The sequence below is a fragment of the Giraffa tippelskirchi genome, chromosome 2, assembly GCF_054371585.1.
Source record: "Giraffa tippelskirchi isolate mGirTip1 chromosome 2, T2T-mGirTip1v1.2.pri, whole genome shotgun sequence".
NCBI lineage: Eukaryota > Metazoa > Chordata > Mammalia > Artiodactyla > Giraffidae > Giraffa > Giraffa tippelskirchi.
In genome coordinates, this window is record NC_137276.1 from 180,430,466 (window position 1) to 180,455,555 (window position 25,090).

Here is a 25,090-nt window from a genome sequence, read left to right on the forward strand (position 1 = left end):
CAGTACTCTTGCCTAGAAAATCCCATGGACAGAGGAGCCTGGTAGGCTGCAGCCCATGGGGTCGAGAAGAGTCGGACACGACTGAGCGACTTCACTTTCACTTTTCACTTTCGTGCATTGGAGAAGGAAATGGCAACCCACTCCAGTATTCTTGCCTGGAGAATCCCAAGGACAGAGGAGCCTGGTGGGCTGCCATCTATGGGGTCGCACAGAGTCGGACACGACTGAAGCGACTTAGCAGTAGCAGTTTACATTTCTAACATGAATATATGCTTAAGCAAACCCTCAGGGTGAAAAAAAATGTATCAAATAGATTTTCTATAGATAAAAACGTATTATGAATAAGATTTCATAAAGTTATCTTATTCTACAGGTTTTCCAGTGACTCCATCTCCATTTAAGCAGGTATCATATGGCTATTTCTCAATGTCTTACCTTGTCGCTGCTTTTCCACATAGTGGAAAATGTTGAAGATCAGCGATATAGTCAGAGCTAAGCCCAAGAAGGCTAGAATTGCCCAGACAGAAAAGTGGCATTCAGGGTTTCCTGCAAACAAAAGCAAACACATGCTTAGTAATACTTGCTTACTCATTTTTTTGGAACTAGGTATTCCCAAAATCAAAATCACTATATTTATTCAGAACGAAGGACAAATCCGTCAAGAAATAAGCTAGCATTTGTTAGTCTAGCTACTAAAGATTTGGTTCTGAATCAAGAACTTCAAATTATGTAGAATCATAATTGGCTACACTTATCCCCTTTTTAAAATCCTCTGTGTGTAGTCATACATGCTTTCATTACTGTGGAGAATCACTTATTACCTTCTATTAATCCCAGTACTACAGGACGCTGTGTGTTGAGATATAATACTGGAATCTGAGTAACGAGTTTTGTCAAGACTAGTCATAAGGAGTTTTCTCACACTATTTGGAGCCCCAAGAAGAGAAAATGATGTGCTGATTATGGTTCTCCTTCAGCTCTGTGAAGGTCTTTCTTTGTTCCTGAGCTATAAAAGGGGGTTTTGTGAGATACTGACTATCAGCTGCCCTGGGTTATTTATGCCAATCTTGACACACAGATGAGTGACTACTAAGATAATTAGCCTAATTACAAATATGTTATAAAATATAAATGAGATATATTTACATACATATATAAACTTCAACCAGTTATCTTAGTAGTCATATACCCATGTGAATGCTGACCCCAGAAAAATAGCATGTAATTCTATAATACTACATATTTGTGTATTCATTCAGTATCAGTTAGACATTTCTTCATGCCAAGAACTATGCCCTATATTATGGAATCAAAGGTAAAGAAAACAGAATGTTTGTCCTCAAGGAACTCAGTTTAGCTGGGGACATGATTGTGTAAACACATAATTAGAAATGCCGAGTGAAAAAACAATCGCAATAGAGATTATGTTCCTTCATAGTCCCCACTCTCTTTCTCTCTGTGACTCCCTAGAACATTTTAAGCCCTTTCAGAGAAATCCAAATACCACAATGTTAAACACAATAAACAGTAGAGGCAAAAACTTAATAGGAGGAAAATTAGTTCTACGCCCTAAACCTGCCTTTAACCCATCAAATAAAGACTCCCAAGCACAAATGTCCATTGTGTTACTCTATTTCACTTATTTTTTGTATCTCAGATTTGACATTTGAATAGTTTAATTTCCTTTAAATTATTGACCTTGTAATGGTTGTTGAACTGCCTTCTGTGTATTTGAGTTGCTTTATTTATTTATCAGAATCATTTATTTTTAAATGAGCATAGTTAGACATGCTGCTGCTGCTGCTGCTAGGTCACTTCAGTCGTGTCCTACTCTGTGCAACCCCATAGATGGCAGCCCAGCAGGCTCCTCCGTCCATGGGATGCTCCAGGCAAGAACACTGGAGTGGGTTGCCATTTCCTTCTCCAATGCATGCATGCATGCTAAGTCACTTCAGTCGTGTCTGACTCTGTGCGACCCCATGGACAGCAGCCCACCAGGCTCCTCTGTCCACGGGATTCTCCAGGCAAGAACGCTGGAGTAGGTTGCCATTTCCTTCTCCAATAGTTAGGCATAGAGGTGACTAAATATATAAAATATATATTTCTGATATAGATGTACATATACATATAATTTGCGTATCACTTATTCATCTATACATTGCTTTTGTTTGAACTAGTCTCTGGGTCTTTTAGCACACCAGAAACTCTGTCTACTAATGTCTGTTATCTCTTTAATTTTGTATTATGTAATTAGATGCTCAAAATATTACAAGTCTCACAAAAAAGGGCCATTTCTGTCTTCTGTTCTGCTGTGCCAGACATATAGTATATATAGGATTTATAAAATCCTTTCAAGAATTAATAAATGGGAAAAGTTAACTGATAATGGTAGTGAAATGTGTGGTTTCATTTTCTTTATGAAAATTTTTATATTTCATAAAGTATAAGAAAACTGAGAAGACTTAAAGTCTTCTGCAATAGTTTAATAGACTTAAATAGTCTTCTGCAAGTTAATTTGGTTAAAAACACTGAGATTTGGAGGAGTCTAATTTACTCATCATTCACATAATCCCACAAATATTTATAGAATTCTATAATATACTAAATTATCTTAAATATATTAGAAATTCTAGTTATTTCATGATACTGCATATATTTTTTAGAAGTTTTTGATTTTTATGTCTAATTGTTTAAAAAAACAAGGGCTTATAGAGTACAAATTTTAAAAAGTCTGACTATCAAAATATGTAATAACATTCAAGGCCCTCTTTTAAAACATAATGGAGAAGGAAATGGCAACACACTCCAATATTCTTACCTGAGAAATCTCATCGACAGAGAAGCCTGGCAGGCTACAGTCCAGGAGGTCACAAAGAGCTGGACACGACTAAGCAAATGAACAGCTTTAAAACATAAATAGTGGGCTTCCAAGGTGGCTCTAGTTGTAAAGAACCTGCCCACAAATGAAGGAGATATGAGATGTGGGTTCAATCCCTGAGTCAGGAAGATCCCCTGGAGTAGTAAATGGTAACCCACTCCAGTATTCTTGCCTGGAAAATTCCATGGATAGAGGAGCCTGGTGGGCTACTGTCCATGGGGCTGCCAACAGTTAGACGTGGCTGAGCACACATGCATGCAGGACACTAATATTATACTTAGTAGCCTTTTAAAAAACCTACCAGTGTGTTTGGCAGATTTTTACCATGTTAGTATGTTACTTTTAGTGGTTACATAGAATTTCGTAGTGTATAGGCAATGGCACCCCACTCCAGTACTCTTGCCTGGAAAATCCCATGGACGGAGGAGCCTAGTAGGCTACAGTCCATGGGGTCGCTAAGAGTCGGACACGACTGAACGACTTCACTTTCACTTTTCCCTTTCATGCACTGGAGAAGCAAATGGCAACCCACTCCAGTATTCTTCCTGGAGAATCCCAGGAATGGTGGAGCCTGGTGAGCTGCCATCTATGGGGTCGCACAGAGTCAGACACGACTGAAGCGACTTAGGAGCAGCAGCAGCAGCAGCAGCAGCAGCAGTAGCAGCAGTAATATAATTTACATACCCAATTCTCTAAAACAGACATTCTGATTTTTTAAAAACATTTTTCTGTTATAAACAATAATGCAAGAAACTCTATTGGATGGACATTTTCCACATATATGGGCTTATCTGGAGAAAGGTTCCTGGCAGTAGAATTGCTGGGTTAAAGCAAATTTCTAAGGCAAACTTTCAGAGCTTGATTGTTCTCCACCTCCTTTTGATAACAGCCCCTTTCAGGTGGTTGATTTAACTGTAGTGAATAATGGAACCAGCCAGCTCTCTCACTTGCCAGATGGCTCTCAGTTTCTTTCTTCTCTGTCACAACTTGTGTGTGTGTGTGTGTGTGTGCTGAGTTGTGTCCGACTCTTTGCAACCCCATAGACTGTAGCCCACCAGGCTCCTCTGTCCATGGGACTTCCCAGCCAAGAATACTGGAGTGGGTTGCCATCTTCCCAACCCGGGATCGAAACCATGTCTCCTGCATCGGCAAGTGGATTCTTTACCACTGCACCACCTAGGAAGCCCATGCTTTATTTACCGCTGTCACAATACAGGGTTATTAATTTCTGATTTCTGTTATTAAAATAATGATTAAACTGATGATTTTTATTATTAAAGATTTTTCTTCTTTTCTTTTCCTTGTATATGTCCCTTTATGACCACAGTCTAGATACAGTCTAGATTCTTCCACATTTTAAAGCAATTTGAGTGCACACAGTCTTTTCTACTGAGGTATGTCACAACTATCATTTAGGTTGTTCACTCAACCAAATGTAGACTCTCATCATCACCCTCTACACTCACTGTGTCTGGTGACACTTAAATAAATGAACTTTAATTACTACAAAAATCCAGACTTATACAATCATCCATGTTCAAAGCTAAAAACAATTAGTAAACTCAGATAAGCAAAAAAAGGATAAGAATCAACTATAATCCTACTATCAAGAGACAGTCACTTGAACACTTTGGTTAATGTGCTTTCAAACTTATTTTCTGTGTAGAAGCTGTTTTGGTCATGAGGCATATGATTTAATTATACTGACTATACTGTTATCTGCTTCCCCCTGATAATTATACAGCATGCTTCTTTTCCTATAAGCTAAATATTCTTTCATTTTTTTTAGCTGCCCTATATTCCATTGTATGGATTTTCCATAATTTAATCAATCCCTTATTGTTAAGACATTAAAATTGCTTCTAATTTTTAGTTATGTAAGAAATTTTGTGATGATTATCTTTAACCAAAACTATACAACCAATCTTAATTTATTTTAAGGTAAAAATTCCTGAAACTGAATTATTGGATCAAAGAATGTTGCCGTCTTGATGGCCAGTGTTTGAAAACAGAGTACTAAGCAGACCCTTCTCAGGTCAGTTTGGCCTCTGTTCCTATTAGTTCAGTTGGCCCTGACTTTATGGCTCTTTGTGTTAATCCTTGCTCCATCAATCACTGCTCTTAACCCAACTACTATCTTTACGCGTACTGTTCCCATACACTCCTCTATTCTAGAGTTTCTGGAGAAAGTTGTCCCTTTATTTTTTCTCTGGAGCCTGTAACATAGGTCCTTCAGGAGAAGGTGGCTGCTCCTACCTCTGCCCTAAACATTGAGAACATCACACTTTTCTTTGCATATTGTGTGCTCGTGTGTGTCCAACTCTTTGTGATTCCATGGACTGTAGCATGCCAGGCTCCCCTGTCAATGGAATTTTCCAGGCAAGAATACTGAGGTGAGTTGCCATTTCTTTCTCTGGGGGATCTTCATGACCCAGGGATTGAACTCGAGTCTCTTGCATTGCAGGCGAATTCTTTACCACTGGGCCTCCTGGGAATCCCTTTTCTTTCTTTACCGTGAGTTTTGTCATTGTTGTTGTTCAGTCACTAGTCATGTCCGACTCTTTGCAACGTCACGGACTGAAGCATGACAGACCTGCCAGCCCATCACTATCTCCTGGGGTTTGCCCAAGTTCATGTCCATTGATTTGGTGATGCTATCCAACCATCTCATCATTTGTCACGCCTTCTCCTTTTGCCTTCAATCTTTCCCAGCATCAGGGCCTTTTCCAATGAGCTGGCTTCTTCCCATTAGGTGGCCAAAATACTGGAGCTTCAGCTTCAGCATCAGTCCTTCCAATGAACATTCAGGAATGATTTCCTTAAGGATTGACTGATTTGATCTCCTTGCTGTGCAAGGGGACTCTCAAGAGTCTTCTCCCAACTCCACAATTTGAAAGCATCAATTCTTCAGCGCTCAGCCTTCTTTATAGTCCAACTCTCACAACCATACACGACTACTAGAAAAACTATCGCTTTGATTATACAGACCTCTGTCGGCAAAGTTATTTCCACAAAATATTACTTTTAAGTTTTCTGGCTGTCTTTCAGGACTTATCCTCTATACACACCCAATAATAGACCATGTTCCAGTCATTCTGAAGCACTTTCAATTTTCAAGAGAGATCATACTTTATGTCTGGACATAAAGTCCTTTTTGCCCTTTTTGCCCTTTTTCCTGAAATATCTTTCTCCTTGGCCATCTGACAAATTCCTAATCATTCTTCTAAAGTGCCTTCTCTCTGGAGCACTCACGCAATACTGCCTGTCCCTCACCAAATGACATCTGATATATCCCTTTACACTTCAACAAACGTCAAAGTACTCATTTATGTATAAAAACTCCTCCCTGCTAGACTGCACTTCCCAAAGGAGAGAAAGAATGTCTTATTGATCTTTTATCTTCACACTTCAATTTCCTCAATGCACCTATTGTTAATAGGACTCATTGAGTGAAGACCTATAAAGAGATTTGTGTAATGATGTTTCTCACTTATAAAATGCTCAATAAATGGTAGCTATTGCTATTGTTATTATCTTATTACTTTGGTCACCTGATGTGAAGAGCTGACTCATTTAAAAAGACCCTGATGATGGGAAAGATTGAAGGCAAAAGGAGAAGGGGGCAACAGAGGATGAGATGTTGGATGGTATCACCAACTCAATGGACAGGATTGGGCAAGCTCCAGGATACAGTGAGGGACGGGGGGCCTGGTGTGCTGCAGTCCACAGGGTCACAAAGAGTTGGACATGACTTAGCAACTGAACACACATAATAGTAAGACTCCTACTGTTATTTCTATATCCTATTCAGCACAAAGTAGGTGCTCACTAATTATGTGTCAACTGACTAAATGAAGAGTGAAGTGAAGAGGGTAACTTAATAACCAGGGCCAACAGAAGGGTTCTGCTCATGTATGAAATCTAGACACATCCACAACCCAGGAAAAGACAGACTGAAGATTCTGTTACATTTGTCTCCAGTACTATTGAGAAGAAGACCTATTTCCCAGCAGCTAGGAAACAGACCCCTGAGAGAGGAGTAACTCATTGTCACTTTGGTGAAGCTACTCATCAGTTTACCATCCTAATTCTCTTTGCCCTGAGCCTGTATTTGCCAAAAAATCTACCTATAAGTTGTATCCTAGGAAACTTGATACAAGGAAGCTGGTGCTAACAGCTGGCTATCTGATTAGATTTATGGGTGGTCACAACTATAAAGGCAAAATTTTATTTTCTTGTTTAAAAAATCAGTCTTTGAGGAGTTTGAGTAGTGTCCATTAAAATCTCCTGAAAAAAAGGAATTTGGAAAATACCATTAGCTGAGCTAAGCTGTGAACTCTATTGCAACCCAGGATACATATGCTTGCATAAAACTGGGATGCTTGCATAAAACACGAGAGTCAGGGTGAGCAGAAACAATCATCACAGACCACATAATCATTTTGAGAAGCATGAAATGGGGATGTGCTTTCATTCTCTTCTCTTCAACCTTTACCTTAAAAACCTCATATGTTTATTTTTATGTATATGTACACTTTCCTACTATGAGAACAGAAAAATGGATGTCTTTCTATAAGCTGACAACAAGGTTCTATCTACGTAAACCAAGAGTTGCCTCATGAAATAGTTGTTTTGTCTATTCTTTGTCAGAGAATAATGGAAGACTAACTCCTGCATTTAAAACTCAAATAAGTTTTTGGCAGATGTTCTTTATGATTTCTTTTTATTTTTGGCCTAGAAAATAATATAGTGTAGTATAGTATAACTTATCTAAGAATATAGCATATTAACCAAAAAGCTGCACTGCCTAAAATTAAGAATTTAATAGATGTTTTAATAATTTACCTTAGGCCAAATTAAGGTGACTTGTAGCCTTGCTTGGGCTTCCCCAGTGGATCTGTGGTAAAGAATCTGACTGCAGTGCAGGAGTCTCAGAAGTTGCGGGTTCAATCCCTGGGTAAAGAAGATCCCCTGGAAGAGGGCATGGCAACCCACTCCAGTATTCTGGCCTGGAGAATCCCCTGGACAGAGGATTCTGGCAGGCTACAGTCCACAGAGCTGCAAAGAGTCAGACAGGACTGAAATGACTTAGCACAGCATAGCCTTGCTTTAAAAATAGTCCATCTAGAATTCACTTCAGTTCAGTCATTCAGTCATGTCCAACGCTTTGCAGTCCCGTGGACTGCAGCATGCCAGGCTTCCCTGTCCATCACCAACTCCTGGAGCTTACTCAAACTAATGTTCATCGAGTTGGTGATGCCATCCAACAATCTCATACTCTGTCGTCCTCTTCTCCTCCTGCCTTCAATCTTTCCCAGCATCAGGGTCTTTTCCAAGGAGTCAGTTCTTCTCATCAGGTGGCCAAAGTATTGGAGTTTCAGCTTTAGCATCAGTCCGTCCAATGAATATTCAGGACTGATTTCCTTTAGTATGGACTGGTTGGATCTCCAACACCACAGTTCAAAGGCTTCAATTCTCTGGCACTCAACTTTCTTTATAGTCCAACTCTCACATCCATACGTGACTACTGGAAAAACCATAGCTTTGACTAGATGGACCTTTGTTGGCAAAGTAATGTCTCTGCTTTTTAATATCTGACTAGGTTGGTCATAGCTTTTCTTCCAAGGGCCAAACATCTTTTAATTTCACAGCTGCAGTCACCATCTGCAGTGATTTTGGAGCCTAAGAAAATCTCTCACTGTTTCCACTGTTTCCCCATCTATGTGCCATGAAGTTATGGGACTGGGTGCCATGATCTTAGTTTTCTGAATGTTGAGTTTTAAGCTAACTTTTTCACTCTCTGCTTTCACTTTCATCAAGCGGTTCTGTAGTTATTCTTCACTTTCTGCCATAAGGGTGGTATCATCTGTATATCTGAGGTTATTGATATTTTTCCTGGCAATCTTGACTCCAGCTTGTGCTTCATCCAGTATGGCATTTCTTATGATGTACTCTCATATAAGTTAAATAAGCAGGGTGACAATATACAGCCTTGACATACTCCTTCCCCAATTTGGAACCAGTATGTTGTTCCATGTCTAGTTCTAACTGTTGCTTCTTGACCTGCATACAGATTTCTCAGGAAGCAGGTCAGGTGGTCTGGTATTCCTATCTCTTTCATAATTTTCCACAGTTTGTTGTGATCCACACAGTCAAAGGCTTTGGCATAGTCAATACAGCAGAAGTAGATGTTTCTCTAGAATTCTCTTGCTTTTTTGATGATCCATCGGATGTTGGCAATTTGATCTCTGGTTCCTCTGCTTTTTCTAAAACCAGCTTGAACATCTGGAAGTTCACGGTTCAGATACTGTTGAAGCCTGTCTTGAAGAATTTTGAGCATTGCTTTGCTAGCATGTGAGTTGAGTGCAATTGTGCAGCAGCTTGGAACATTCTTTGGCATTGCTTTTCTTTGGGATTGGAATGAAAACTGACCTTTTCCAGTCCTGTGGTCATTGCTGAGTTTTCCAAATTTGTTGGCATATTGAATGCAGCACTTTCACAGCATTATCTTTTAGGATTTGAAATAGCTCAACTGGAATTCCTTCACCTCCACTAGCTTTGTTCGTAGTGATGCTTCCTAAGGCCCACTTGACTTCACATTCCAGGATGTCTGGCTCTAGGTGAGTGATCACACCATTGTGGTTATCTGGGTCATGAAGGTCTTTTTTGTATAGTTCTTCTGTGTATTCTTGCCACCTCTTCTTAATATCTTCTGCTTCTGTTAGGTCCATACCATTTCTGTCCTTTATTGTGCCTATCTTTGTATGAAACGTTCCCTTGGTATCTCTAATTTTCTTGAAGAGATCTCTAGTCTTTCCCATTCTGTTATTTTCCTCTGTTTCTTTGCATTGATCACACTGACCATCTAAAATTACTGCATATAATCATCATGTCATAAATTTTAGGGATTTGTCATTCATTTATACATGTGGTTAAATGGTACAAAACAGATTTTGGAAGATTTTTTGACTCTCCCTGCAGATTTTCCCTAGGTCAACCTCTGAATGGAGGCTTTGATTATTTCTACACCAAGACATGTCCTAGTTAAGTTCCCAAGATTTCTTAATAGAATATAGAACTTGCTTCCATCTCAGCTGATGACCTGTGTTAAATAGCAACGGAGCTAAACTTGAGGCTGTAGTCAGAAAATAAAAGTTAACTCTTTATTGCTCTTTTTATTCTCTTCCATTTCCTACATTTTCTGCTTTTGTTATCAGGACAAATAAAACTTATTTTAAGAAAAAGAACCAACTGTATGAAACTTGCTGTTGAATTTATTAATTATAGAGGTGTTATGGATTAGAATATATTGTTTAATACACCACTGGTATCCAAAATGTCATGAAATACAAAGCTTCTGAGTGAAAATCTTCCTACTTATAACTCAGACCACGTTACGAAAGGTATAAGAAGCTGAGGATCTCCTCAAAAAAGGACAAGTTTTTACTCTAATAACCATGTGAATATTGTCACTGGTCATCTGTCTAACCTCGTGTATCATTTGACACACAATAGGATTATATGCTACTCACTTTTGTGGATTAATTGTACCCCTTGCTCCTTTTCTCTTTGTGCTGATTTCTTTGGTTATCCTTTATGTGTACTATTCTATCTACTATTTATATGTACTGTTCTATGTACTAATACTTCTCGTTCTGGGGGAACGGTAAGAGAGCAAATAAATACATAGAAAATATAATAACTCTCTAGAATTTATCATCCTTGGGAGAACTAATAAAATCATCCTTGGGAGAGCTAACAAAATCAGTCTCCTTTGTACTTACCTTTTTTTCCCTTTCCATTTCCCACAGAATCTGGTATTTAGTATATACTCAATAAATAGTTGTGCTTTGTGTAGATAAAACACAGCAGAGTAGAAAAAAGGTGTACTTCAAAGCAGCAAGCAGAAAATCCTAATTTCATTTTAAAATTACACTGACTCTAGCTATAAATTCTTATCATTCACAAAAATATATTTCACCTATGAAGTTTCCTTAGTCCATTAATTGTTACAAGAAGATAATTTTGCTCTGAGCAGCAAAGAAATAACCAAAGCAATATCACCAGAGTACACTTATACTAAAGGCTTTCAGTTCAGTTCAGTTGCTCAGTCGTGTCCAACTCTTTGCAACCCCATGAATCACAGCACACCAGGCCTCCCTGTTCATCACCAACTCCCGGAGTTGACCCAAACTCATGTCTGAGTCAGTGATGCCATCCAGCCATCTCATCCTCTGTCGTCCCCTTCTCCTCCTGCCCCCAATCCTTCCTAGCATTAAGATCTTTTCCAATGAATCAACTATTTGCATGAGGTGGCCAAAGTATTGGAGTTTCAGCTTCAACATCAGTCCTTCCAGTGAACACCCAGGACTGATCTACTTTAGGATGGACTGGTTGGATCTCCTTGCAGTCCAAGGGACTCTCAAGAGTCTTCTCCAACACCACAGTTCAAAAGCATCAATTCTTTGTCACTCAGCTTTCTTCACTGTCCAACTCTCACATCCATACATGACCACTGGAAAAACCATAGCCTTGACTAGATGGACCTTTGTTGGCAAAGTAATGGCTCTACTTTTAAATATGCTATCTAGGTTGGTCATAACCTTCCTTCCAAGGAGTAAGCGTCTTTTAATTTCATGGCTGCAATCACCATCAGCAGTGATTTTGGAGCCCAAAAAAATAAAGTCTGACACTGTTTCCACTGTTTCCCCATCTATTAGAATTTAGCCTGTTTTAAAATGTCCGCAACTGATCAAAGCAAAATTACTGTTCTAGCAAACAAACCCAGCCCTAAAGGGATGTACAGTGTGGTCCAAGTTCTTTCCTTGGAGTTGCTGATGTATTTCATGAAAATTATTAGGGCTTTCCTAAAGAATTGGACCTCCGGTACCCTTGCCTGGAGAATCCCATGCACTGAGGAGCCTGGTGGGCTGCAGTCCATGGGGTCGCTACGAGTTGGACACGACTGAGCGACTTCACTTTCACTTTCCACTTTCATGCATTGGAGAAGGAAATGGCAACCCACTCCAGTGTTCTTGCCTGGAAAATCCCAGGGACGGGGGAGCCTGGTGGGCTGCCGTCTATGGGGTCGCACAGAGTCGGACACGACTGAAGCGGCTTAGTAGCAGCAGCAAAGAGTTGGACTATGAAGAAAGCTGAGTGCCGAAGAATATATCCTTTTGAACTGTGGTGTTGGGGAAGACTCTTGAGAGTCCCTTGGACTGCAAGGAGATCCAACCAGTCCATCCTAAAGTAGATCAGTCCTGGGTATTCATTGGAAGGACTGATGTTGAAGCTGAAACTCCAATACTTTGGCCACCACATTTGAGGAGTTGACTCACTGGAAAAGACCCTGATGCTAGGAAGGATTGGGGGCCGGAGGAGAAGGGGACGACAGAGGATGAGATGGCTGGGTGGTATCACTGACTCGATGGACACGGGTTTGGGTAAACTCCGGGAGTTAGTGATGAACAGGGAAGCCTGGCGTGCTGCAATTCATGGATTCGCAAAGAGTCAGACACAACTAAGCGACTGAACTGAACTGAAATTCTAATATGTAGGGATTTGTTTCACATGGTCTCTAGTTTTCCCCTGATTTTAGGAGTCGATGATTCTTATCTAACCTTTCTATTTCCCAAGATATTTTTCTTTTGTAATGTGATCCAAGTTAAAAGTAGGAAGATTTTTATTTGGAAGCTTTGTATTTCATGACACTCTTGATATCTTTCAAAATTTTTGATTGCCAACAATAAATGTCCTATTTTGAAAAGCAAAACAAAAAACACATAGATGAGAAGATATTGAATAGCTAAATGGTGGAGATTTTCAACTTGAATTGTAGTTTTGTGTAAATGTTCACATACAAAGACTCACACACATACTTCGTACCTCCTCTTACTGAGTTACTTTCCATATGCAGTATACCAATGTGGGTATCTATTCAATACTAACAGTGCCTCTTATAATGGTGGATGTGCAAAGTACCTAAAAACTCTTGCCTGACAAATGCAATCTTTAGTATCATCATTCATTAATTGTAATTACTTTCATACAGGTTTTAAAGAGTACTCTTACACAATTTTAATTTAGCTATCTACACTGTTAAAAAACTGAAAGTTTTGGGACGTTACTAGTGAGGCAGTGTCAGGTAAGAAAACTATGACCAAAGTTTCTAACTAGCTTTCAACTACCAGGGGCTAATGTGTGTGTGTGAGTCGCTCGGTGATGTCTGACTCTTTGTGATCCCATGGACTATAGCCCACCAGCCTCCTCAATCCATGGAATTCTCCAGGCAAGAATACTGGAGTGGGTTGTGATTTCCTTCTCCAAGGGATCTTCCTGATACAGGGGTCAAACCTGGGTCTCCACATTGCAGGCAGATTCTTTACCAGCTGAGCCACCAGGAAAACCCACCAGGCGCTAATAGTAGTAGTTTAAATATAAGCTGGCTTAAAACTCAACATTCAAAACACTAAGATCATGGCATCCAGTCCTTTTACTTCATGGCAAATAGATGGGGAAACAATGGAAACAGTGAGAGACCTTATTTTCTTGGGCTCCAAAATCACTGCAGATGACTGCAGCCATGAAATTAAAAGGTGCTTGCTCCTTGGAAGAAAAGCTATGACCAACCTAGACAGCACATTAAAAAACAGAGACATTACTTTGCCAACAAAAGTCCGTCTAGTCAAAGCTATAGTTTTTCCAGTAGTCATGTATGGATATGAGAGTTGGACTCTAAAGAATGCTGAGCACCGAAGAATTGATGCTTTTGAACTGTGGTGTTGGAGAAGACTCTTTAGACTCACTTGGACTGCAAGGAGATCCAACCAGTGCATTCTAAAGGAATTCAGTCCTGAATATTCATTGGAAGGACTGATGTTGAAGCTGAAACTCCAATATTTTGGCCACCTGATGCGAAGAACTGACTCCTTGGAAAAGACTCTGATGCTGGGAAAGATTGAAGGCAGGAGGAGAAGAGGACGACAGAGGATGAGATGGTTGGATGGCATCACCGACTCAATGAACATGAGCTTGAGCATGCTCTAGGAGTTGGTGATGAACAGGGAAGCCTAGCATGCTGCAGTGCATGGGTTCACAAAGAGTTGGATGTGACTGAGTGACTGAAATGAACTGATAGTTCAACATAAAAGTTCTGATATTACAGTCCCCATAGATTCTACTCATGATCATTTCTTATTGTGGTGATTATCTGGTTGCAAACTAAGCACATTCTTGATGACTCTTTGTTGCACACCATCACTGTCTACGCAGCCTCTACCACTACTGTCCGTATGCATTATCCCATCAATAAAAGGCATTAGAGTCATGGACTGGATCACTGGAACAGATTCTCAAATCTAGTCCCAGGCTTTCAAGTAAATAAGAAACTTTTTAATGCAAAAATTGAAAACTGCCAAACTTAAATGTGTCTATTATGAATAGGTTATTTGAAAAGTGAATCATACATGTTAGGAAGGGTCCATCATGGGAAGAGGGACATTAGCAATATTAAGCTTGGAACATCTGTTTTGGAACAGTGTATAGGGAAAGGGTCAAAAGGTGTGATTTTCTGCATGTCACTGACCCTCACCATAAAGTAAAAGTGAAAAATTGCTCAGTTGTGTCCGACTCTTTGCAATCCCATGGACTATACAGTCCATGGAATTCTCCAGGCCAGAATACTGGAGTGGGTAGCTATTCCCTTCTCCAGGGAATCTTCCCAACCCAGGGATCAAATCCAGGTCTCCTGCACTGCAGGCAGATTCTTCACCAGCTGAGCCACAAGGGAAGCCCGACTGCCACACTAAGCCAATTATAAATCTGGTGTTCAGAAACCATCTATGTGACACAAAGGTCCCCTCTTTCTAGTACATCATGATTCCTTTTAACCAATACTTACTGATTTTACCTGAGGAAAGTGTACATAGGGGAGTGAGACAGAGGGTAGACTTTAAGACTGTATGTTAAGATTCCTCTAGTATTCAGTTCAGTTCATTCGCTCAGTTGTGTCCGACTCTTTGCGACCCCATGAATTGCAGCACCCGAGGCCCCTCTAGTATTAGACTCGTCATTTCTTTCATAATTGAACTCAGAATTGGTAAACTTGGGAAGACCTATTGGGATTTTGAAGTCCGCCAAAATCCCTACTGCAGATGACTCTCTGTTTTTCTGTACTTTTAGCTGCTCCATTTTGTATATGTACTTACTGTCTCCTGTGGGAGAACCACCTTGGTAAGAGCCTCTGAAGATGGCATAGGTGTGCACAACTTCATCCAACAAAATACTGTAACTACTACATTTCTTTAATGTTTTAAGAAGGCCTGTTAATTGTTTCTTTCCTTTTAAAGTCAGGAATGCTGAGAAAATTAAATGAAAAAAAAATGTCTGGAAAAGAGTTCAATATTTATTTATTAGTAACTAGCCATTTGTAGGTTTCTTAGAGTTGTGAGCTTTACGTGACAATCATTGCTGGGTTAACTGTTCTTAATATCACTGTCAATTATTACCTAATTAGATGATTGTGTTGGACCTACTTTTAAAGAACATCTGCATTCTCTAAAAGACAAGCTTTCATTGCTCTCAAAAGATGACTGAGGCTCAAGGAAAAAGAAACTGAGTAAAGACAATGAAAATCTTTTTTTTTTCCTTCAAAAAAAACAGTAATGTGTATCTGGAGTGAATCATTGTTTAAATTAAATTAACAGCAGCCCAAAGGAGTTGTTTTTGCCATTTGATTCAGCTAATCCTGATTATGTGAATACAGAAGCACAGTAGGAACTGGGATGCTGGCACATTTACTGATGCAGGGACTACAAGCCATGTGTGCTGTGCTGTACTTAGTGGCTCAGTCATGTCCGACTCTTTGTGACCTCATAGACTGTAGCCCGCTAGGCTCCTCTGTCCCTGGGAATTCTCCAGGCAAGAATAATGGAGTGGGTTACCATGACCTCCTCCAGGGGATCTTCTAGACCCAGCAATCGAACTGGAGTCTCCTGCATTGCAGGCAGATTCTTTACCAACAAGCCATATAGGAAGGAGAGAAGGAAAATTTTGGAGTTTACTTTTCATACGTTGTTTTTACTCAACTAGGAATAATCTCACTTTTCCATTGTGTTCACATTTATTTTCTCCTTTGCTTCACCTATCTAATTTAAAAAATACTGTAATCTGAGTCTCTCCTTTCACATTAAGCATGTTTCATTTTGTTTCTTGGCTTTTAAGATCTATGAGGCTTTAATGGCAAATACTGTACATATTTTATCTTCTGTGGAATTTTAGGTCTTAATTGTCAATGGAGGAGCTCCTGCATTACACTGGTAAAATCTAAATATAAATTATGGAATCCTAAGGAGAAAATTTTATCATCTCCTCCAAATTTAAAATTAATTAATGGGAAATAGTTGAATGTCATATTCACTGCCCTCATCCTTCCCACCCTTGCCAAGTTCCCCATGACTGTCAGCTCATAGCAATTATTCATAGTATTGCTATGTTCATTTCTGCAGGGCACTAGCAAAACTGATAAAATTGTCTTTGTTATTTGCTAATATATGTACATGTAACTGGGAAAGATAAAGAAAATTGTGAAAACCATACATCAGTTTATGTTCCCTGTGGAATAATCCAATCAATCGATTTTAAAATCCATAGACCAAAACACTAGGAAGCAAATTCACAGATATTATAATATCTATTATCTTCTACAAATGGCTCATATATATTAAAAAATACTATTAGCACAATTAAAAGCAAAAGATGTAATCAGATAATTCACAAATGATATAATTATAAACAATTTAAAAAACCATGCAAAAATGTTCATTTTCATTATAATCAGAGTAATACATATTAAACAATGGCTTAGCATATTGTGCTTATCAAATTAGTAAAGATTTATAAAAATGAGACCAGCTTGTTAAGGAGAAACACTTCTAGGATGAGAGTGAATTGACAACAACCTTGGAAAAGCAATTTGACAATAATGATACTTAAAATGTTCATAACTTCTTATTTAGTAATTCTATTCCTAGGAAGCTTTCCTAAGAAAATATCCTTATTATAGAAAAAGCTACAGAGTTGTTCATCCCTCTATCATTTAAAATATAAAAAGATTGGATGCAACATAAATGTTTAACAATAAACAAATGACTAAGTAAACTGTAGCTCAATTGATGTCACTGTGCATTCATATAAAACAGCTAAGCAGAAGTTACCATGAAGATGGAGATGGTGATAATGTTAGTGAAAAACACTGAACATATGATTTTATAAACATTATTATTTTAGTTATGAAAAGCAAACCAAGCAGAACACATAGAAGAAAAAGTTGGAAGGAAATACAACATAATATTTTCTAAAGTGATGAAAACTAAATTTCTTCATTTATATTCCATACTTCTCCCACTTTATATATTATACATATCTTCTCTTATAATAGGGCTTCCCTGATAGCTCAGTTGGTAAAGAATTTGTCTGCAACGCAGGAGACCTCGGTTCGATTCCAGGGTCAGGAAGATCTGCTGGAAAAGGGATAGGCTACCCAATCCAGTATTCTGGGGCTTCCCTTGTGGCTCAGCTGGTAAAGAATCTTCCCCTCAATGCGGGAGACCTGGGTTCGATCCCTGGGTTGGGAAGATCCTCTGGAGAAGGGAAAGGCTAGTATTCTGTATTCTGTGTTCTCTAGTATTCTGGCCTGGAGAATTCCACGGAATCGCAGAGTTGGACGGGACTGAGCGACTTTCACTTTTCTCTTGTAACATTTATTTAAAGAAATTAAAAGTACATTAAAGAATAAAGGAGGAATGATAGTCAACGTGGAGCAGAAATTAGGCTAATAAATGTGGATTCAACCCTCATAGTGCATTCCAAAGGTGACAATATTTTCACTGGCCTTTGCAAATTGTCATCTCTGGAAGTTGATTATTGAATTGATTTCTGGGAGGATAATATAATGCCTAAAGTGTAAGGAATCAGAATGTTGTTACTTCTAACCTGCTCTATTTTTTTAACTTTATTTTATATTGGAGTATAGTTGATTAACAATGTTATTAATAGTTTCAAGTGTACAACAAGGTGATTCAGGTATATGTATACGTATCTCTGTTCTTTTTCAAATTCCTTTCTTGATTAGGCTGTTATATAATACTGAGCAGAGTCCCCTGTGCTATATAGTGGGTCCTTGTTGGTTATTCATTTTAAATATAGCAGTGCATAAATGTCAATCCCAGAATGCTTTTCTTGCTTTATAATTAAACTATAAAAAGGAATATGCAAGATCAAGGAAAGATCCTCTAAAAATAACAAGTACTTTAAATGGGATGATTATCAAGGAACGGGGGCTTCCCCAGGGGCTCAGCAATAAAGAATCTGCCTGCAATGCAGGAGACCAGGTTCTATCCCCGGGTCAGGAAGATCCCCTGGAGAAGGGAATGGCCACCCACTCTTGCCTGGAGTATTCTTGCCTGGAGAATCCCATGGACAAAGGAGTCTGGCGGGCTACAGTCTATAGGATCACAAAGAGTTGGACATGAGTGACGCGACTTAGCATGCATCAGGGAACACATATCCAATAGCTACAATGAGCTTTATGTTATAAAATACTGTCCAATTTTTTAAGACAAAGTAGGCAACTTATGCTCATTGATATATTTCAAATACTTTCTAATTATTATAAAGTTCATCTCACACTTTTAAAATAATTGTGTAAACCTAACTACTTTCCAAATCTTTGTTAAGTATCTTTATGCTAGAGGCTTAGACATTATTATGTAAATTCTTAGGCATATGAATTGAGCAAATTTAAAATGCCACTTACCTGTCATGCTTTTTTTCTTTGAGAAATCCTTATGTAGCCATAGGCAAATGTATGAATTAAAAATACTCCCGCAAGCTTTTTTTTTCTAAGTAATGTTGCTCTGTTATGTTAGAAGGTGTCAGTAAACTTGATCTGTACCTCAGTTTTCTCTCTCTTCTTAAAATCTTCTGCGTGTACTTTGTTCAGTTACAAACAGGAAATGTGGTGATGGAGGCTTCTAGAGTTTTGATCTGAAACCAGAAGGCTGTTAAATTTTTTTGTGAAACGTGAGAAGTAAAATCCCACAAGCCTCTGTACCCTGGTATTTGAACTTTTATCAGTACCTAAAACTAACGTTAAAACAAATAATAAAATCAATGTGTAAATTAGACTAGGCAGGATGAGATGGTTGGATGGCATCACTGACTCAGTGGACGTGAGTTTGAGCAAACTCCAAGAGATAGTGAAGGACAGGGAAGCCTGGCGTGCTGCAGTCCATGGGGTCGCAACTTCGCGACTGAACGACAAGGATTTCCCATCTCTCAGGAGAAAATCTAGGGATCTCCTCCCAAGTGAGGTCATATGAAGACAAAATAAAATACACTGAACTGAGGAGGAAACGGTAAGAAGCCCCCAGGCCTGCTCAGCTGTTGATTGTGTTATATTTGAGGTGTGTCAGAGGAAAGGAAATTAACACTCTTGGAACACTTACTTATCAGTACCTTCTGTACCTAACTCCACTGGGAGATTGGGTGCCTGCCTTCTTTCCTGCCAACCTTGCCCCTGCAACATGAGTCTCTCTACCCAATCTAGGGCCACATGGTGACAAGCTCCAGCTCTCTCCCATCCTGGAATCTCAGTATCAGAAGTCCTTAAATGTTAGTGTGCATAAGTATGTTATGTAGCATTAGTTTAACATGCGTATTCCTTAACCCTGCTGAATCAGAATATTTGGAGTGCAAATCTGCATTTTCACAATTACCCTTGCTTATTTTAATATAAGTGTTCTGGATAATTCTCTTCGAACTCCATATATATATATATATATGTCAATAATAGCATTTTAATTCTCATATTAGATAAAAAATTCTCATATATATATGTCAATAATAGCATTTTAATTCTTATGTTAAAAAAATTCTCATGTTAGATATTCTCTTGGTCATATCTATGTATACAGTTTATAAGTATTTCTGTGTATATATACCTGCTGCATATTTGCTTATGTGCTTATGTTTATTTGCTTACGTACTTTGACACTTTTCTTTAACTATAAAGGAATGACAAACCTGAATCCAGTTTATTACAAAAAGAGATGTACTTAAAGCTTTAAGAACTCAAACTTAATAAAACTAAAAATGAGACTTTTGATGCACAAACTCAAAGCGAAGATATTAGGTGGCTTGCTTTAGCTTCTCTAAGATTCCTGAGGGCAGGGAGAGCACTGATTTTATCTGTCCTTAACACTCCAGCATCTAGAATAATGACTAGCACATTGTAGTCTCAATAAATATTTTCACAATGATTGAATAAATAAAAGAATGTTAGTTTTCTGCTTCCTCCCTGCTCCATCACAGAAAAGAACTTCCTAGTAAATAAAATACAGTGCTTCTCTATTCCTTGGACAGAGTTAACTAAGCACTAACAAATATTTCTACCTTGATCACTTTTCTTCAAAACACTGAATTGGCCAAAAAGTTCTTAATGAATCTTTGAATCAGAATCTATAAAACTTAAAGAAGTCATAGGGAATCCCTAGCCTAATCTTCTAAAAAAATTTTTCAAAATACATTTCATAGAACACATTTTGCTCTAGGTTTTAAAGAAATCCCTGGAAAAAAATACTCCTTTAACAAATATATTTGGAAAAATTGTATGTTTGCATCTCCACGGATACGTATTAGTATATTAAAGTCTTAGATATAATCCTACAAAAAAGGAAACCTGAAAAACATTTTTAGCAGAGCTTTTTCTAAACTTCTTTGTCCAGAGAACTTTTTGTTTAGCTGCCATCCATTAGTCGGGCGGCAGATTGTATGAAATGGGCCTGGATGCCCACAAAGATCTCAAGGAAACAGAAGTCTCAGGTACATGTAGGGACAAAAGGACAACAAAAATCATAAGAATCCATCCAAGATTAGATAGAACTTAGGAGTGGAGACTGAAGAGCTGACTCCCAGATTTCCAGGGAGGTTTGGACACCTGCAACATCAGTTCGAGAGGAGAAGGCCAGCTCAGGTGGCCATGAGGGGTTACCCTTTGGTCCTAAAACAGGATGATAGGAAAGAAGGGTAGAAGACCCAGGTTCAAAAAGGAACTGTATAGATTTCCCCAAGCAGGACCTTAGCTTGGGGGCAGAGTATTGCTAGATTCCCATTTATACCAACTGGGGCAGGCAGAGGACATGGCAGAAAGAGAGAGTTTCAAAACTGGACATTGAGGTACGAGCATCCCCTTGTTAGAACAAGAACAGTGCTGAGGATGGGAATGAAGGTGCGAAGATGCCCTCATCCTGACTGATCCATAAAGCACAATTCTAGAAATGAGAAGGGTGTTCAGTAGTTGGCTTTGGATGCAGAGAAAGTCAGACTCAGCGATAATGACTCAGGTCAAAATGTAGGAATTCCATGGTGTAGCTCAAGAGGTTTAACTCTCAGTACAGCCCAACAGGGAAGGAGACAAACACTTGCGGGACAGTGCCTGAAGATGGCTAAGGCTCACCTGTCTCAAGTTTGCAGCCTCACATAAACACAAGTGGGCAAAGATCTGGAAAAGACAAGGGCAGAGGAGACAGGCAGAGACTGAGCAAGGGTATACCCCCCACTTTGGGTCAGTAAGGCAGTCTGTGGTACCTGCTGAGTGATTGCCTACTGGCTTAAAAGAGTTAATGTACATGACTGTACATAATCTGCATGACTAGCATTTCCAAAATTGTCAAACTTTGGCTGATAAATCTGAACCACTTCACAATTTCTAATTATTGAAATGTTCCTGAAAAATGATCTGCATTACAATGTTCCCCAAGTCATAGACTTACATACTCAGGAGATAGAACAAGATCGTCCAAGGTCATACGGAAAGTCCGTGTCTGTGCATTAGCTAGCTCCACAGATGTTTGAAATCTGCTAGGGAAAAATGATAGCTTTTCATCAAATATAGATGGCTGAGCACATGAAGACATTATCAGAATATAAACACCTACAGATATGCTTGTTATGAAATATATTAGTGAATTCAGAGATTTAAATCATGCCTTCATGAGTCTTGTACAAATAATAAATAAACATGAGGCTTCTGTACTACTGTTTAATGAGAAGGGTGATCAAAATGAAGTATAGAAAATAGCTAGACAAAGAAGAAATGTCCTGACAAGATTGAAGCAATTAGATATGTTGTAGAAAATTTAGGGGAAAGGTGTGGTTTTGATGGGCACCTGTCAAGAAATAAGGATTTTAAGGCCAACAAAATTGAGGTTTTGTTGCCAAAAGAAACTAAAAAACATGTCAAAATGGCAAGAGGTTCCATATTCAGAAAAAAAGGGTCACGGAGTGTAAAAAGAGGCCCAGTTTCCAATCTGTATTTTATGGTTATCTATTAGTTTTTTAATTACTTTCTATCACTGTAATGTGTTTATTTATATCTGCATATACACATGCATATATTATACACACACATATTTAAGGTGTTACAAAATGTTTTGTTTTTCTCAAGGAGTTCCAAAATGTTAAGAGTAGCTATTAGCAGGGGATTATCAGGGACTTTGACTTTACATTTTACATAGTGATCTATTGTTTAAAATTACTTACAATAACTTGTACTACTTTTATAGTTGGAATAAAAAATGCTTCCTTATTTTAAAGGCTCATTGAAATACCTTGTTTTATAAAATTAGAATTTCTCTCTCTCTGATTTTTTCCCCTTATTCTGGTAAATAATTCTTTAGTAAGACTGAAGCTAGTACAAAGTAAGCAAACAATTTTATGAAAGACAAAAAATGGAAAGGGCCCCTGTGCTTCCAATTATGCTGTTTTAAAATATGAAATTATTTAGAATTAATTAGAAATTAATTAGAATGTTACCATTGTATCTGATTAAACCATGCTGATGATTCATATTTTCATCAAGTTTATACTATAAGATCCTCCAGAAAACATAATTACTCAGATGGAAAAAAAAAAAGCTAAAAGCAATAGAATGCTGCATAGATTTGGCCTAAGATTCTTAGATCTTTTTATGACACTTATAATAGCCTTGTAGAACCAAAAATCAAACACTGGAAAATCAAACACTGAAATAAAAGTAGATAACAAAAATTCAGAAATGAAAGAAATTTTCATTTGCCTACATGTAAAAGGCTTAAGCACCTATATTTTCTGGAAGAAAACAATTTGCCCCATTGCAGAAATTTCTATGTGATGTCTTTTAACAAAGTTAAAGCATTCTGAGAAATGTTGTTCTTATTTGAAACACAACTGGCTCAAACAAAGCAAACCAGTTTATCATAAAACTTCTTATAATTTTAGTGAGCTAATATGCAATTTCACTTCTCAGGAGGATATATTATGTAGCATTTCCAAAACTTATTACATAAGAGACGCATTCCCTTTTTTTTTTTTTTTTTTTTTAACATTTTGCAGAACTACTGCTCTGAGGTATGTATTTTAGCAACTTTTTCTTCCTGTTGAACTGGGTCTTACTTTCTGCCCTCGTTCCACATTTGGGGTCTGGTTTACTTGAGGAGTACCATGGAGAGTATCAATTTTACCATCTTTATAGAGATTTCCATCTTGAGATGTTTTGCATAAGATTATAAAAGAATAGGCCCTTAAAATTCAAATGCCCCTGGACAGGTAGCAAAATTAGAATCCTCAGAATAGCTTGCACAGTGAGACCAGTTCTAGTGGATCTTCCTTCAAGCAAGACATACATTACATTAAATTTTGATCAAAATAAGATTTAGGACTCGGACCTTTCTAGGGGAAGGTAAGCTCTAGTTGGAGGACCCTAGGGAGTAGGAACATAGAGGAGAAATAGGAACAACAAGAAGTGATCGGCAGTCAGGGTCCTGGCTGACAGCACATGTACCTTCAAAAGGAGGAGTTGAATGACTTTAATGAAGTGACTATTGACAGAGGTGCGGTCAGGGCTAAGAACGGGACATGGAAAGAACAGGACATGGTGAAGCACTTGCCAGGTAACAACAGAGGGAGCCTGTGACAACTCCTAGGCTGAAAGGTGTTAGAGGAGTATCAGTTACTGGAATCATGTGAGATATATAGCTGTAAGAAAGGGCTGCCAGGCAGGTTCTAGGGCTTTGTTAACGCACCCCAATCCCACCCCCACCAAGAAAAACAACCAGTGCCAGTTACAACCAGGCAAAGGGAAATCTGTGGAAAAACACCCCAATTTTGTTCTCTGCCCTCCAATCACAGTGTCCCACCCATTTTCCTCATTAAACCCAGTCAACCCAGGGAAGGCAGCCTGCGAGAAACAGTCTATAGAGGTCAGCCTTACATGGTCTGAGAAAGGTGAAGAACAGAGAATAAGTCTGGAGAGAAAATGTGTGAGTAAGTGGCTGAAGATGAATTTAATTACGATAGGGACTATCTCTCCTGATGGGGCTTCCCTAGCGTCTTAGACAGTAAAGAATCAGCCTGTGCTGCAGGGGACTTGGGTTCAGTCTCTGGGTCAGGAAGATCCCCTGGAGAATGGAATGTTTCCCTACTCCAGTATTCTTGCCTGAAGAATCCCATGGGCAGAGGACCCTGGTGGGCTACAGTCTATGGGTCGCAAAGAGTCAGATACAACTGAGCAACTAAGTACACACAAATATCTCGCTTGACACACATAGACTTTACAATTTTGTAAGTAGACTTATTCTCCAGAGCACAGAAGAATAAATAAGAGCAATCAATTTTGAAATTTTTAACTAGTTTCATCGAGGCAGTTTTATTGACATTATAATAACCTGAGTGAGTGAGTGATATCATGTCAAATGTAAAAGTTAATAAATACATGTAAATTACTTAGAAGAGCATACGCTACATATGAAAGAGTAAGTATAGCATATGCTGCATATGATACAGTAAGCATAGATGTTGATGCTGTCAGTATTAACGTGATTGCAAAATCAGATAAAGACATTAAAAGAAAAGAAAATGATAGAAAAGTTATTCTTCATAAACATACATAGGAATATTCTTAAATTTTTAGCAAAACTAATCCAGCATTATATTAAAAGGATAATATATTGTGGCTATGTGGGGTTTATTCCAGCAACAAAAGATGGTTTAACCTTAGAAAATCAATGCAAATTGTTAGGTTAACAACTAAAAAACTCAAAAAACAAAACAACCATGTGATCATTTAGTAGAGGCAGAAAGACTACTTGAAAAAAATCTCAACATGCTTTCCTG

At 38.4% G+C, this 25,090-nt stretch overlaps 1 protein-coding gene across 1 annotated transcript in view; it reads right to left on the reverse strand.

The window, feature by feature from the left end:
- TRAT1 (T cell receptor associated transmembrane adaptor 1) overlaps positions 1-18,847 on the reverse strand; it is a 41,761-nt gene extending 22,914 nt beyond the window's left edge. Inside the window, exons 1-2 of the mRNA XM_081572247.1 lie at positions 18,696-18,847; positions 436-546 (exon numbers count right to left, since the gene is read on the reverse strand). Coding sequence (XP_081428373.1) covers positions 436-546; positions 18,696-18,702 — 118 coding nt within the window. The 5' untranslated portion in view covers positions 18,703-18,847. The remainder of the gene's footprint in view (positions 1-435; positions 547-18,695) is intronic.
- Positions 18,848-25,090: the final 6,243 nt, after the last annotated feature.